This window comes from Hippocampus bargibanti, linkage group LG10 (assembly GCF_051943395.1).
Source record: "Hippocampus bargibanti isolate YZ-2025 linkage group LG10, ASM5194339v1, whole genome shotgun sequence".
Taxonomy (NCBI): domain Eukaryota; kingdom Metazoa; phylum Chordata; class Actinopteri; order Syngnathiformes; family Syngnathidae; genus Hippocampus; species Hippocampus bargibanti.
In genome coordinates this window covers 21,851,955-21,867,623 of record NC_142743.1, presented here as the reverse complement: position 1 = coordinate 21,867,623, position 15,669 = coordinate 21,851,955, and the positions used below count along the sequence as shown (strand labels likewise).

The window sequence follows — 15,669 nt, the reverse complement described above, 5'->3', positions numbered from 1 at the left end:
TTGGCTGGCAAGTAAAGTAAAAACAAAGCATGTGTGGAGTACATTTAGTGGAAGATCGCATAGCAGCATTTCATGCTGTTTGACATTTGAGTTATATTTTTAGTGTTTGAATGATATTAAATATATAAACGCTTCTCATGCTCCAATCCAAACAATAGAAAGTGGATGAAACGTGACATGTCAAACGATTGGATAACACATTTTTAAATGTAGTACATTGTGGATGTCTCTGAGGAATCATAAAAGAATGACAAAGAGTTTGCAAAGTCCTATCCTAAAGGAATGTGAATTACTTGTCTCGCAAAAAAAACTAAGAAACAACAATAAAAGGAATGCAGCAGAGCAACTTTCCTAGCAGCAGAGGAGCAGATCGCGGTCATAATTACGCTTACTGGGGTGCGTCCTCACAATTCTATTTTATCCCAGTCTTAGGCTCGGCTTTGCAGTCGATGTACCGTGTCATACAGTCGGTGAAATAATGATTAGCACCTCTTTTGTATTTTAATGGTTGCTCACCTAAAAAGAGAAAAAAATAGAATTGAGAACATTTATTCTCATAGTATCTTATAGGAACACTTCATTATAAAGAAATGTCTTTGGGGTTAATAAATGTGAATGTAATCGAACATTGTTTGCGTTGCTATTTGGATCATGATTAATATGGGCCATTATGTCTGCATGAGGAATATATACAGAACTTAAATCATATATATATATATATATATACACATACACACACACACACACACACACACACACACAGGCCTCAACTTACGAACTTAATTGGTTCCCAGACAGAGTGTGTAAGGTGAAAAGTGTGTATCTCAAAAACAAAATTCCTATAGGAAACCATTAAAATGGGAATAATCCATTCCCGGGTTTCCATAAAATATACTTTTCAACTAAATAAGCCTTAAAACTACACACAACATACCTTATTCTATGTATAATAAATGTGCTATTGTATTGTAATGAAAGAAATACACTGCATTGTATCATAAAGTCACTTCATTTACATTTGTGATGGTCATTTATGGCTTGATGGAATGGCGTTGGAGGTCGAAGGTCAAAGGGAATTGCTGTTTGGAAAGAGAGGCACATTACATGAGGACAGTAATTAAAGCAATAAACTGTGCTGTAAAATAACGTTTTATTTACCTTTTTGATGGTCGTTGATGGCTTATGGAAGGAGAGTCACCTTCCATAAGGACTGTTGGTAACTTAACCTCTGGTGCTCTTCGGTCGTGTGCTTCCGCCGAAGATCACTCCGCCAGCCGTGGTGGGTGTGCATTATGAAAATAGTGCTTATTATAAGGTTTAATTTTCATAAATTTGACGTTTGTAAGATGAAAAGTTTGTAAGATAAGGTGTGTGTAAATTGAGGTCTCACTGTATACATATATATATATGTGCAGATGGTTCCGGTCATCTTCAGTATAATGGTAGATTGCGGAATTTGTTGTTTTCTCCGTGCCTGCATGGGTTTTATATGGGTACTCCAGCATCCTCCCACATTCTAAAAAAATGCATGGCATCTTAAATTAACTAAATTGAAATGTTGGGTTATATTAATTTTAAACATTTTTTAGTTTAGTTTTTTAACGATTTTTCCAAAACTTATTACGTACGTAACCCCAACACACACACACACACACGTTTGTGTGTATAGACAGCAAGCATCCGTGCAAATGCTTTGAAGCTTTGGTTGCATTTCAAACAAACAACATCAGGAGGTAAAACCGAAATGTATGAGGTCGAGTCTCACGACTAAAGGGCTGTGTAACCATTTTGGGAAACTCGAGTAACTCAAATGATGCGGTATCTTGGCTCATTCAACATGACATACAAGAATCCTTATCTCCACCTCATCCGGCACATCATCACTTTAGCCAGGCAGGGCACATTCTGCACGACGCTGGAATGTGTGTGAAGTGGGCGAGACATGCAAGCTTGACGGGGGTTCCAAAAGAAGGTTCTGGTTGGACCACCATGATGTTAAAAATGCAAGAAAAACCACAGTTTTTCAGCATGCGACAAACACGCCTTCGCACACTATCATGTATGGGACAAATCTACACACATCCACACCCAGCGGATGCATTCCACACACTGCACTCTCGTGATGGGAATTCCGGCTCTTTTCAGAGTCGGTTCTTTTGGCTCGGCTCACTAAAAAGATTCGGCTCTTATGGCTCCCCAGTTTTTGTTTTTTTTTTGCTTACCAAAATCATGTAAAATAATGTGAAAAACGAATTACTCATGTAAAAAATACACAATATAAAATATTTTTATTTATATGGCTTGATTTATATGTGCACGGAGAGCATCCACTAACTTTCACTTTGGTTACTCTGGTCTGATGATCAACTGTCACTAATTTGCTTTTCATATTAATAATGCTATCATACCAACTAGTAAAAAATATAACAGCATAATGTGATAACATTTGTCTACCCAAACGTCCCCCTCCCCCTCACTGCTGCGTGTGTCTGTAATTCTCCCCTCCTTCCTCTACCACGGATATCGACCAATCACGTGTGGCTTTAACCGAAGACTGGGGGCGGGGAATAGAGGACAAAAAAAGTCCGCTCCCATTTCCGGCTCCATGTTAGGAACCGGCTCTCTTCGTTCACTTCAGAGATCCGGCTCGTTCGTGAACGACACATTACTACACGTTTTCATAAACTTTGGAGTTACACACTTTACAGTCACATCCTGTTCCTAAGAATAAAATGTCGCTGACTTTAAATGAACCACTACAAAAAAATAGGTGCAAATATACTTTATGTCTTCAAATCATTCTGCTTATTTCTTTTGATTTCAAACAACTTTTCATTTGGACCAAAACTTTTTCTACAATGACAGGGGGTGGGGCTAACGAAATCCACTCAGGAGACAAAAAAAAAAAAAAAAATACAGTGGGTCCTCAATTTATAGTCGCATTGTACGCAATTTCCAGGTGACAAAGAATACACAACAGGTAAGTTCACACAAGGCACCCTTCACTTAACCCGGCACATACTAATTTCATTCATTTCATTGTTCGATATCCATCGCCCAAAGGTGTTTTTCATACAAATACTGTATTGTATTTACTGGCTATAATAGGACTCGGTTATGTCGCCATCATAGAATGGAACCCCATCATAAAGCAGGGACCCCCCCCCCCACTACATAATATTGCAAATGTAAATATTAAATTAGCAGTTAATTGATAAAAAAAATAATCAAACAGTATATTCTGATGGGTGTAAAATATATAGCACGGTGCACAGGTCTTGGGGATTTTTAGATTTGATGTTGGCGATAAGAATAATGGATAATTCATAGAGCTAATCAAGGAGAGGCTACATTTCATGAGCAATAAATATTTGTGTGTCAAATTTTTGCACACCTGTTTAATTTCAGTTATTTAAACTGTATGCTTTGTACTAGCTACAATTTTCCTCTGTCAAAATCATGTCCACCCCCCCTCCACACACATAAAAAGTGAGGAAAGGCATCCAGGTGGAACTTTGCAAACAAAGAGAATGACTAACTATGCTGCAAAAGAGTTGAAAAAAGCTTCTGCTTGAAGAAACACCTTTCAGGCGTCATCTGTACTTCTTTGAAGGTGTCGGACGTTTCGCTTCTTATTTAAGAAACTTCATCAGCAAACTTCGTCAGTTTGCTGATGAAGTGTACAGATCAAGTGTACAGATTGCTTGTGCGGGTTATTTGTGGAGTCTGATTGATGGGAATTTTAACCTTGCAGTTTACACTCCTTTATCAAAGTTGAAATCCATTTTGTCACTCTCTCTCTCCGTCTCTCTAGCTTGTCTCTTTAATGTTTAAACCACCTCCCCTCACTGCTGCGTTGTTGACCAATCACGTGGTTTTAACCGAAGACTGGGGGCGGGGAATAGAGGACAAAAACAGTGGGCTGCCATTTTCTTGTTAGGAGAACGGGCTCGTTTGCGAACGACACATCACTCATTGTGGCAGCTCCGTGTGTATCGCGAAAAATAGTTTGTATGCCAAGGTAAATTTTTTATAAATCTAACGTTCGTAAACCGATATGTTCGTTAGCCAAGGGGTTCTTAAACCGAGATATCACTGTACTGTGTCATGGTGGCTTTCTGAGAGGGGATGTAAAGATTCTATAACGCTCTGGGGACAAAAGCACATAATGGATGTAAATATTAAGACATAATAACCATCTTCACCATGACACCAAGTCATTAAAAGTTGCCAGGTGGATTTCATGACATTTCTTTCTCCAAAACTCATCGCGGTTGTCTCGCGTAGAGGCACTGAAAGTAATCAAGAAAGATGATTCTAACAAATGCCATGCTTTTCTTCTTTATGTTTTAGCTGCCAAATCCAAAGATGCCCTTGATGTAGCCGGTTAGGCCGCCCTTGACCTTCTGCTCCACTTTGTCATCCAAGGGCGGGAAGGCCACATGGTTGAGAGCCAGGTCAAAGAAGAGAGGCTTGCAAGGAATCGGCTGGAAGTCGGGCGGAAAGTGGACCAGGTTGGGATGCTTCCCTACGAGGGACGGGTCCAGGCGGAACGTCTCCAAGCGATCGCATAATGGCTGCAGAGTGGCGAAGGACAACGTTACTGCGTTGACGAGTGAGTCATTGGCGGAAAGTGCTTCGATAGAGCTTCTAAAAAACGTGTTTAACTTGGGCTGGAAAATTATTCTGATGTCGTAAAATGACATTTTCAAATGGTAAAGTCGGCAAGAAGGCCACAGATTTGTTTGCATCGTTTGTTCTAATCGGTTATCGGATTTGGTGATTTATATTCATGCCATAGTTATTTAGTGAAATATTCTGAAGTGTCATTGTATTCTTAATAGACTGCAAAAATAAAACGTTGAGTCAATAACTTGTCATGTTAATTCATAGTTCAAAATAAGGCAATGACGATCATCATCGTGTTTGCTCCTGTTGTATTTTTAGACAACATGTTTTCAAAATATCTGCATGGGTTTGGACTTAGTTGTTTCCTCTTACCGTATTGTCTTTGATGGGCTGTGGAATGGGAACGTCAACAGTCTCGCCGGTGTCTGAAAGAAACAAGCATATTGTCAGGTTCACCCCCCCCAGGGCAACTAACAAACAGAAAGACAAATACCGTAGGTAGATATTGTGCATGGATGAATGGAAAGATAGAGAGCTAGAAAGCTAGCTGGCTCTCTAGATCGATAGAAAGCCATCTTGCTCTCTAGCTAGCTAGAATGCCAGCTGGCTCTCTAGCTATGTAGAAAGCAAGCTGGCGAGGGAAGCTAGCGAGGGAGCAAGCTGGCTCTCTAGCTAGCTGGAGAGCCAGCTAGCTAGAGAGCAAGCTAGCTAGAGAGCAAGCTAGCTAGAGAGCTAGCTAGCTAGAGAGCTAGCTAGCTAGAGAGCTGGACGGATGGACGGCCAGACAGACAGACAGACAGACATATACAGACAGACGGATAGCGAGATAGCTAGATGGATAGCTAGATAGCGAGATGGATAGATAGACAGACAGACAGACAGACAGACAGACAGATAGATAAATATACAGACAGATGGATAGCTAGATAGTTAGATGGATAGCTAGATAGCAAGATGGATAGATACAGATAAAAATAGGGGGCATCTTTAAAGGTCTTCACCTAAAATGGCTGCCGCTTGAAGAGAGTATTTTTCTGCATTGACTTTAGCAATGAGTTCCTGAACATCGGGCAGATCCTGCTGAAACCACACACACAAAGTCAAAGACTAAATGAACGCTTGCACCAGTAATGCGTGACCCCTTTGAGGCTCGACAAGCGACCTGAGAGCTGTTCATGCTCTTGACCTTGGACTGCACCTCCTTAGCATACTTGAGCACTCTCTCATAGAGCACCAGAGCCTCACTCCACTTCTTCACCAGAACATAAGACTGGGCAATGTAGAAACATCTGCAAGGCACACAAAACACAATTCGTATCAAATATGCGCGATGCATTAGCCACACGTGTCCAGTGGCTGACCTGTATGCTTTGTAGGCCAGCGTCTTGACGGACACCTCTTTCTGAAAGGTGCGGTCATCCTCCAGGCCTTGCAGGGAGGAGAGTTCAGACAGACTCTGTGGGGACAACAGAGAGACCGCATAAGTTTACAGATGCAGCGTTAGGACGAACGACATCGATGAGAAGGTTTCTTCAGCCGTCATCTGTACTCCTTTGAAGGTGTCGGACGTTCCGCTTCTCATCCAAGAGGCTTCGTCAGCAAACTAAAATATTTTGCTGGTAGTTTTGGCCCTATACATATCCCTACAGTCCAGACGTGGCGGTGCCAGACTCTGGTCCCTGCTCTCAGGTTGTGTGGAGCAGAGGACTTCTCCCTGCAGCTACACTGATTACTTATATTGTCCTGACTGATTACTTCTATTTTCCTGCCTGAGTATGGCCTGATTGCCCCATTTGATCTGGTATCACCTCATCAGCATAACTAAGCCTATGTTGCCTAAGAAGTCGCTTGTAGGAACGATCCAAATTGAACTTCACCCCACCAGGGTTTTGCTGTATTTATGAAAATCGCTTCTTTTACTCCCCTTTCAAACCATCTATTTTATTTGGCTAAGATTTTAACCTCATTGTCATCAAATGATAGCGGTTTATGTTCCACATTAGCACACTTGCCTGCAGGATGATGTCATAGAGGCGGATGAGATCCTGCGGACGGGGGCCCCTCTTATTCTCATCCCCCTCGGGCTCCTTCAGCTTGGCTTGGAGCGTGTGCGCCATGCTCTCGTTCCTCTTCACCAGCGTGCATAGCTTGATGTAGCTCAGGTAGCTGTTAGATGACACCAGGAGCTTAAGAAAATGTTGGGACTGTTTATCATATCGATGCCAATGATTCAAAAGTCAAAATCGATACATATGCCTTATCTATCAATGGAAAAATCCATTATTGCAACACTGGCTGGGTTATTTAAAATGACAATTTCTCAATGGGATATGTGCTACTCGAGTTACAGCAGATTTCTGTACCGTATAATAAAGTCGTTTTATTTACCTTTGTGATGGTCGTTGATGGAATGGAGTGGGCGGTTTCCTCAGCATTAAACACTTGATGAGGAACGTAACCTTCTTCTTTCACGAGGAATGATCCCTTGTAGGTTCTTTCTCTGCGATAATTTTACCTTGTTCCTCATCAATTGTGTTCTGTTTTGCTGGGTTGATAGCTTTTTGCATCAACCATACAGCATACAGATGGCTAGTGCGGGTTATTTGTGGAGCCTGATTGATGGGATATTTTAACCTTGCAGGCTACACTCTGCCTTTGAACTATCAAAGTTGAAACGAGTCCAAATTTCATTCTTTTCAATCCATTTTGTCACTCTCTCTGTCGTCTGCCTGTCTCTTTAATGTTTAAACCACCTCCCCTCACTGTTGCGTTCTTGACCAATCACGTGGCTTTAACCGAAGACTGGGCGGCGGGGAATAGAGGACAAAAAAACGTCGGCTGCCATTTTCTTTTTTGGAGAAAGGGTTGACGCTGTCTGTAAACCCCCCCCCCCTCACTGCTGCGTTCTTGACCAATCACGTGGCTTTAACCGAAGACTGGGGGCGGGGAATAGAGGACCAAAACAAGCCGGCTGCCATTTTCTTGTGAGGAGAACGGGCTCGTTCGCGAACGACACACCACTCATTGTGGCAGCTCCGTGTGTATCACGAAAAATAGTACGTATGCCAAGGTAAAATTTTCATAAATTATGTAAAATAAAACGTTCTTAAATCAAAAAGTTCGTAAGCCAAGGGGTTCGTAAAGCAAGGCATCACTGTATTAATAATACATTTCATTTATAAGCGCCTTTCAAAACTCTCAAGGACACTTTACAGTCACAGGAATCAAGTTATGTAAGATGGAGGGATCTGGGAGCAATTTCAAAACATGACGGTGAACACTATAAATCTCCAATTGGGCCCATCCTTAATTTCTTAGATGGATTGTTTGCCCTGTATAAGGTGGAGCAAGACACACGGCTGTCTTTCGATTGGTTGCCAGACAATTTTTACTTGGGTCGACTGGAATGTGAAAACAATAAGTGACACTTAAAAAGCTACATGGATTGCAACAGAGGATCAAACGATACGGTGTTCAGAGAAAAAAAAAAAATGTCAGCACAAGACCCAGAATATGTCCAATTGATTCTCCTTGCGATCGACATCCCGTGTCACTGTTGTTGTCATGGTAATTGTTTAGCGATTTTCCACCATTACATGTTAGAAACTAGACTTTGGTAAGCCACAATGAAAAAATTCCAACGGGAGAGAAAACTGTCTTGCACAAAAAAAGAGGACGGGGAGTGGAAATGGAATAGAGCAACATTTGCTTTGAAAATGACTCTGTCGATAACGATAAAACAAAACCTACCTGTGCAGGAACTGCATGTTGGACACTTTACCATTCTCACCGTCAGAACTTCTCTCTCGCTGCTTCTGCAAGCACAAGTAATCGGGAAACATAAGAAACGTTAATTATCGACATTCTCAGTCACGGGAACATCTTGCAATTGAGCTAGGGGAAAAAAAAAGAAAGAAGCTACTTCTTAGGTGGAATAATCATACCGCTTCAGTCTTGAGCTCTTCTCGCACCGCTTGGATGGTGTCTCGGCACTCGGCCAGCAGCGTCTCATACAGATGCTCTTTGGTCTCCTCATTGGCTGCCTTCTCCAGAGGAATCAAAGGAGATGAAATTAAAAGTAATCCAGCGGCAAGAAAACAGCAAACTAGATCTACACTTTGTTACACAAGCCCGTTCTAAAAGAAAATGGCAGCCGGCTTGTTTTGGTCCTCTATTCCCCGCCCCCAGTCGTCGGTTAAAGCCACGTGATTGGTCAAGAACGCAGCAGTGAGGGGGGAGATGGTTTACAGACAAAGAGCGTGAAGCCATTCTCCCCCCTAAAAAAATGGGTGGCAACATTTTTTTTGTCCTCTATTCCCCACCGCCCAGTCTTCGGTTAAAGCCACGTGATTGGTCAAGAACGCAGCAGTGAGGGGAGGTGGTTTAAACATTAAAGAGACAGGCAGACGACAGAGAGAGAGTGACAAAATGGATAGAAAAGAGTGACATTTTGAATCGTTTCAACTTTTATTATTCAAAAGCAGAGTGTAGACTGCAAGGTTAAAATTCCCATCAATCAGGCTCCACAAGTAACCCGCACTAGCTATCAGTTCAATTTGAAATGAAAAGACGAGCAAGAGAACCAGCTATTAATGATGTTTCTAGTGTATCTGCTTGCATCTGTTGTTGTTGCAACATCACAACTTCCAAGATGTACAACCCAGAGCTCCTTGAGAAGTTAAATAAAACGACTTTATTATACAGTACAGTTTATTTTTTTTATTATAATACCATAGCACATTTATTATACATAATATAAAGAATATTTTGTGTAGTTTTAAGTCTTAGTAAATTAGAAAGTAGAAAATTATGTTTTATGGGGACCTGGGAACGGATTATTCTCATTTTAACGGTTTCCTATGGGAAATTAATTTTTGGGATATACACTTTTCACCTTAAACACTCTGTCTGGGAACCAATTAAGTTCATAAGCCAAGGTATCACTGTATTTGTTGTCATACCTTTTCTTCAATATTAAAAAGAATGACATTGATAAAAGTTATTTCACATAGAAAACATCCGGTTTAGACTAGAAGAACATTTCGAGTTAGGTGCGCGTCTGGCGGCATTTTCAGTGGTTGTCCCTTTAAACTAGCAGAATGAATCAGGCCTAATTCCTTCATGAACGCTGGAATTTGGTAGAGGGATGTTCAGCTGCAACACCGGTGTGTTGCTCAACACCTGAATTTCACACTTGATTCGAGTCGCAAACTACACGCGCGCACACACACACACACCACAAGTGTGAGACTCCAAGGCAAGAACGCATAGATGGTGATAAAGGTGAAAAGAAGATGGAGGTATGTGGCTCAGCAGGCTCCTGATAGATTCCTGCACTTGACTCTGGCATCAATGATGCCTTTTCTACACCTCACAACCACGTATAAAACATTGCATTACTCATCTATACAATTGCGAAATGAAAAAGCAGTGCGGGTCAGCAAACACGCTTTATCGATACATCCGTTTGATGTTTTTTTTTTTTTTTTTTTAAACCACATTTACTTTTAACACCAGAAAAATGAAAGACAATCTGAGCAATCCAAATTAATGAGGGAGAAGAGCGATGCACCTCAGGGGTCATGGTGGTATTTAAAGTCCCACACTTGTGTGGCAACACCTTGCTACGCCCCATTATAACCGGCGCTGCCTGTTCTACGTGCTCTGTGGTTGATGGAGGAGGGCTGCATGCATGCAGACTGACACACACAAAATGGCTCTTCAGTGCACAGAGTACATAAATGCTGAAAATGACTATGTGGAGAACATGAAATCATGAGATTTTTACACCCATACCACAAAATAAATACATTCTGCATTGTACAGAAGTCAGATTACAAGGATTTTTTTTCGTAAAACGCAATACTATTGTGTCTTCACGCACGCGCACACTGGGTGTTGTCCTGCATGTGTGTGTTTGTTGATATGCTCAGAATGTAGTTGTACGGAAAGAGGAGTTGAATGCCAGAGGGCCTGATGGGAGTGCGCGTGACAAAACCCACAGGAATGACTTGAGGTGGCTCGAAAGAGTACAATGACACCCACTGGATGTTTGGTCAACTATATCCAGAGGTGAGAATCAGGCTAAGACAAGAAAGTGTCACACACTACATTGAAAATGACACCGGGTGACTTCCAAATGTGTATAATTCCCAATAAATTCCTCTTCTATAATTTATTACAAGGCTCAAACTGTCACAAAAAAACGTACAAGCATATTTTCACAACCTACGCTATGTAAAAAGGTTATCCAAAGTATATTTTTTAAAAGTTACATTAAAGTACTGAACAGCGGGGGGTTTTGCCGAGTGATGATAACTGATGATAACGTCACCAGGTGACATTTTGAATATGTTGCTGGAATTGGCACATAATCTGCCAAATGGTCACTTATTAACTTATTCGATGCCAGACATGTGCAAAAATGTGTCTACTCCAGTGCCAGGGTTTTTTTGGCATTGTCACTTGAATTCCAGGACCCACAGAATATTGAATTTTGGGACTACATGAACATTCAAGACAGCCTTAGAAACGTTAGACCTTCTTCTTTCATCAACATTGGAAAAAGGAGAAATGCTGCCCCCTTGTGGGAAAGAAAAAAAAACATTGCCAGAGGCCACCTGAGAAAAAGTCAAACTATCCAGTTTTTTCAAAAAGCGACTAATAGTGAAATCAAAACTAACAATAAGAATACTTCATAAACAATGATAACCATGAGTGACTCTGACCTGAGCAATGGCAGCCTCATTGTCTGCTAGGCCCAATAAGAAAATGCGGGCCTTGTCGATCTTGACGGGCACGGACCGCCCACGCCACTCCACCTCACTCATTGTGGCCGCCTGCTTGGTTCTTGCCTGAGTGATCAGGGCCTAGGGAATGGGAGATCAATGACCTTTGGTAAATTTGGAAGCGGTGATTCTTTAGTTTGTGAGAAACATCACAGTCTTCTCACCTCTAGTTTTTCAGCCATCATGCCTCCACCCCCTCCTGTCAGTCTCATCTGCATTAAGTCATTGATGGCGTTCTGGTCACCTGTCAAACAGCAAAACCATGAGTGAGGGGGGAAAACACACCATGTGAGATGGTTACAATTGCAAAGTACAATCTGTTCAATTTTTTTCACTATTGTCTACCACTCTTACCTATATTGTAAGCACAGTATCGGATGTTGGGTGATATTTCGTCCACACGCTGGCGATACAGCGCTTCCAGCTCGTCAGTGAATGCACTTGCAAGCTTTTCATAGATGGTCCTTAAATTCAAATTAACAATTTATCGCATTCTTCAACAATGATGAAAGGAAAACATTGATTAACTGGACAATATTTAAAAATAAATGAGTGAAACGAGGCTCACTTGCACTTGTTGAAGGCTTCCATGGCACACTTCCACTTTTGCAGTTCAAATTCTACCATGCCAGTCAGATATGATGTGTAGGCCTGCAGTTTCAAACAAGCAACATCAGAGACAATAAGTTCAAACATCTACATACCCCCCCCCAAAAAAAAAAAAAAAAACATTTACTTTGGTAGTTATATGCACAAGGAAAATACAATGTGGTCAATAATTGACTTACAAAAAAAGCAGTGGGAGAATGTGTGCATTACAAATAATTGTCAACAGTGAAATCACTTTGAACTCAATGAAATAAATATATTATGGACATAAAACAATCTATTTTTTCACATTATTCCATAACGATGATTAGAACAATTTTATTTCATTGTTTTTAATGCATTTGTACTGAAAACTAAATAAACAATATATTGTTATACATATATATATATAATATATATACAATAAATTTAACGTATGAAGTAGATTTCCAAAACAAAATGGCCACTTCATTTTTTTTTGCAGATTTTGGACACTTTAAGTCATTGTTATTGGTGTTTTGCATTTGACTAAAAATATCATACTGTGTGTTTTCGGTATTATAGATGCTAAAAAATGTTTTACTGTTGTCAAAAAAGTGATGTCGGTTGTCCTTTGAGGCAAAAAACAGACTCTTGAAATGTTTTTAAAAAATGGCTGTATTTTTCTGCTCTCAACTCACATTCCACTAACACAATATAAATCAGATTATTTTGTTTGTTTGTATTGGTTGTTTGCATAAAACATATCGAGAAAATGACCTCCCCAATAAAAAAATGTACTTTCATTATTTTTGTTCCAACATCACTTGTCAATGCAAACGGGAATTAAAAAAAAAACACTCGTAAGTTTATTGTAAAAGTTTTGGACAAAAATATGTTCTCCGGAAAACGTTATTGCGACAGGCCTATGCACGGTACCATCAACAAAACATCGAGAGTACCTGTGCTTCCAGTTTCGTCTTGGCATCAACAGAGGGGCTTTCGCACAGCTTCTCCAGCTTTTCGCTGTGCTTGGCAGCTTTCCGGAGCCGTGCCAGCAGGTGGAAACGCTTTCGTGGCTCCGTGTTGGCCTCTTGCTTCAATTGCATTGCATAACTCCATGCACGCTCTGCTTCCATCAAAACCAGAAGTAAGTACCTGAAAAAAGAGGAATGAACTACATCAACTCTTAGTTATCATCAACAAGTCATTTTCACTCAGTGGATTCCAGAGTGCCATTTCATATTCACTAAAATTATCATTTAAAGGACAACCGACACCATTTTTTTGTTTCCTAACTGACACCAGAAAAACGTTTTATAGCATCGAAAATACCCAAAACACGCAGTATGATACTTTTAGTCAAATGCAAAACACAAATAAAAATGACTTAAAGTGTGCTAAAACTGCAAAAAAAATTGTGCTGTGAATTGGGCATTTTCAGAAGGTCCCGCCCCCAGTTCGTGACATCACGCCAAGACGTCTTGCCTTGCTCGAGAATTAAAACAATGGCTTTGGATTCGGAGAATATGCTTTCTTGTTACTCATCCAGTTATGAATATGATTCAAATAGTTCTGAAGAGGAAAACATAAATGTTTGCAAACGATTAAAGAAGTTCTTCCGGGTCATTTTGAGCCGTCAATGACAGCAATGTAGCACCCAGAAAATGCAGAAGATGGCGCCCAAGCGCCGTTGGAAATGGGCTGATTTGTCTGCTGGGAATTTCTGTCAGTGAATATCAAACAGTTGTCTATTTATGTGTTTTCCTTCTAATTTCGCCATCAACACTGAAGAATGCGAAGTTTTCAGACCAAACAAAGTACTGCAAAATGCATTGTGTGTCGCTTTCTCGGTCAGGGGCGTCCTGACGTTACGTCAGGAATCGTCACCAACTCAAAAACAAGACTTCCTGGATATTCAGCGTGAGTCTTAAAACGTAAAATATAGCTACATGCGATGGAATCTTTGTCAAATACGCTCAGTAGAAGTCATTTGAAGTGATTTTACAAACTATGCACGCAACTTTTCCAGGGGCGTCGGTTGTCATTTAATGCCCATAAATGCATCATAATAGTTCAATCCAAATCCAATAAATGACAAAAACTATACTTCACCTGTGTATCCATCTGTCACCAATCACAAAATACGACACAGCAACAATGTAATTAATTACCTGCTGTCTGAAAGCATCTCAACTGTAATTTTCTTCCCAACAAACTTGTGCCGGTTCCCCATCTTGAATCCAAGAGTCTTGCGTAGACGGCGCAGTCTACGAGAACAGTAGCCCCTGCAAAAGAGCGAGTACAGATAGCTTTACGGCAGGAGTCACAAGATCATGCTTATAAACTTCTTACAGCAATAATTCGAGAATCAGACATGTACTTACCTGTATCTTTGGTAGTCCCCATGCCTGAGACCGTGCAGCTGCTGGGACTCCTTAATGATTTGCAAGACTACGATTCATAGATAAGGAATCTCAGCTCAACACACGAACATTTCGTTCACTTTTACACATTGCACGTACACCCACTATTATGACAGTATTTTACAAATGTTGGCTGTTTCGACATAATACGATGCGCAATTACTGGGCAACAGGAATAGCTCACTAAAACAAGTTCACACACGTGCGCAACCTCTTCTCATATGGATCTGACCCTCTCAATCATTTTAAGGCGAGCTAGTAAAAAATCTTGAATTGTCTGTCTTCGGTGTGACACGTCGCCTAACATCGGAAGCCTCGAGACACGTCGCCGATATGCTAAATTTAGCTTGAAATATTGGCAGTCTTGAATCGGTCAAAACAAACAATGGATATACAACGATGCAAAAAAAAGATACTTTCAAGTCCAATTCCCCCGCCCGGTGAATTTTCCTTATTTTCCTCCAAGGGAGAAGCTTTCGCTTCATTTTGCTTGACTGTGGCCATTTCTCAATGCTAGCCAAATTGAGCACAAGCACCGACCGCAGACACACTGAACAGTTCACGAATGGACCAATGAGAGAGCAAAAGAGGATCTGTGGAAATCTCGCGAGTTTCCCGTGTCTGCGTTTTTTCCTCTTCTTCGTTTTTCAAAACGGTTTGACAAACAACTTCATTGTGCATTACTGCTACTACTTCATATGAGGACGGGTTCAGACTTTTCTCCAAAGAATCTGATATTCTTTCTTACTTGTGCCCATTCTCAAAACCACCGACTTCTCTATTAGCTCGTAACCAAGAAAATATTTATTTTTCAAAACTATAATTCTCGGTCTTGCTATTTACCCCCACAAACACAAAGAAAAAATACAGGAGCTGTTGTAAGCAGCCACTCTTGCGGCACCACCTTGAAGTCAAAACAACAAAACTAAATACTTAATGTATTATTATAAAAAAATTATGACGCAACGCAAGACAGTCGTTCAATTTTAAGCACTTTTCTGCGCCCTCTTTGTTATATGAGGCAATTCTAGATGAAAGAGTAGAGGATCAAAGCGTCCTTTTCACCAGTAGAAATGTGCACGTCTGCTACAAGCTAAATGTTGAAAGCAAACATGAAGCTGTAGCATCCATTGACGAAAAGATTGTCTCACATATCCTGTCCCACGTAAATCTGCTTCAATTCTAAACCGCGACAGTCCCACATATGCATCGGCGCTCTGCCCTGATGCTCCTTCTCCACTTTCTCCACTGTGAGACTA

The 15,669-nt window shown here is 40.7% G+C and overlaps 1 protein-coding gene across 2 annotated transcripts; it reads right to left on the bottom strand.

Annotated features, from left to right (window-relative positions):
- Positions 1-2,767: 2,767 nt before the first annotated feature.
- On the bottom strand, positions 2,768-14,984 carry srp68 (signal recognition particle 68). Of its 2 annotated transcripts, none has more exons than XM_089006696.1 (16): positions 14,827-14,984; positions 14,372-14,438; positions 14,159-14,272; positions 12,947-13,142; positions 11,986-12,068; positions 11,772-11,881; positions 11,582-11,661; positions 11,358-11,498; positions 8,574-8,672; positions 8,380-8,444; positions 6,642-6,795; positions 5,991-6,085; positions 5,792-5,918; positions 5,631-5,709; positions 5,002-5,054; positions 2,768-4,577 (listed from the first exon to the last, which is right to left on the bottom strand). In XM_089006696.1, the coding sequence occupies exons 1-16, from the start codon at positions 14,912-14,914 to the stop codon at positions 4,350-4,352; spliced, it is 1,779 nt and encodes a 592-aa protein (XP_088862822.1). In that variant the 5' UTR covers positions 14,915-14,984; the 3' UTR covers positions 2,768-4,349. The 2 variants fall into 2 exon arrangements, with proteins under 2 accessions (XP_088862822.1, XP_088862823.1); XM_089006697.1 differs by having other exon boundaries at positions 5,631-5,706.
- Between the last annotated feature and the right edge of the window lie 685 nt (positions 14,985-15,669).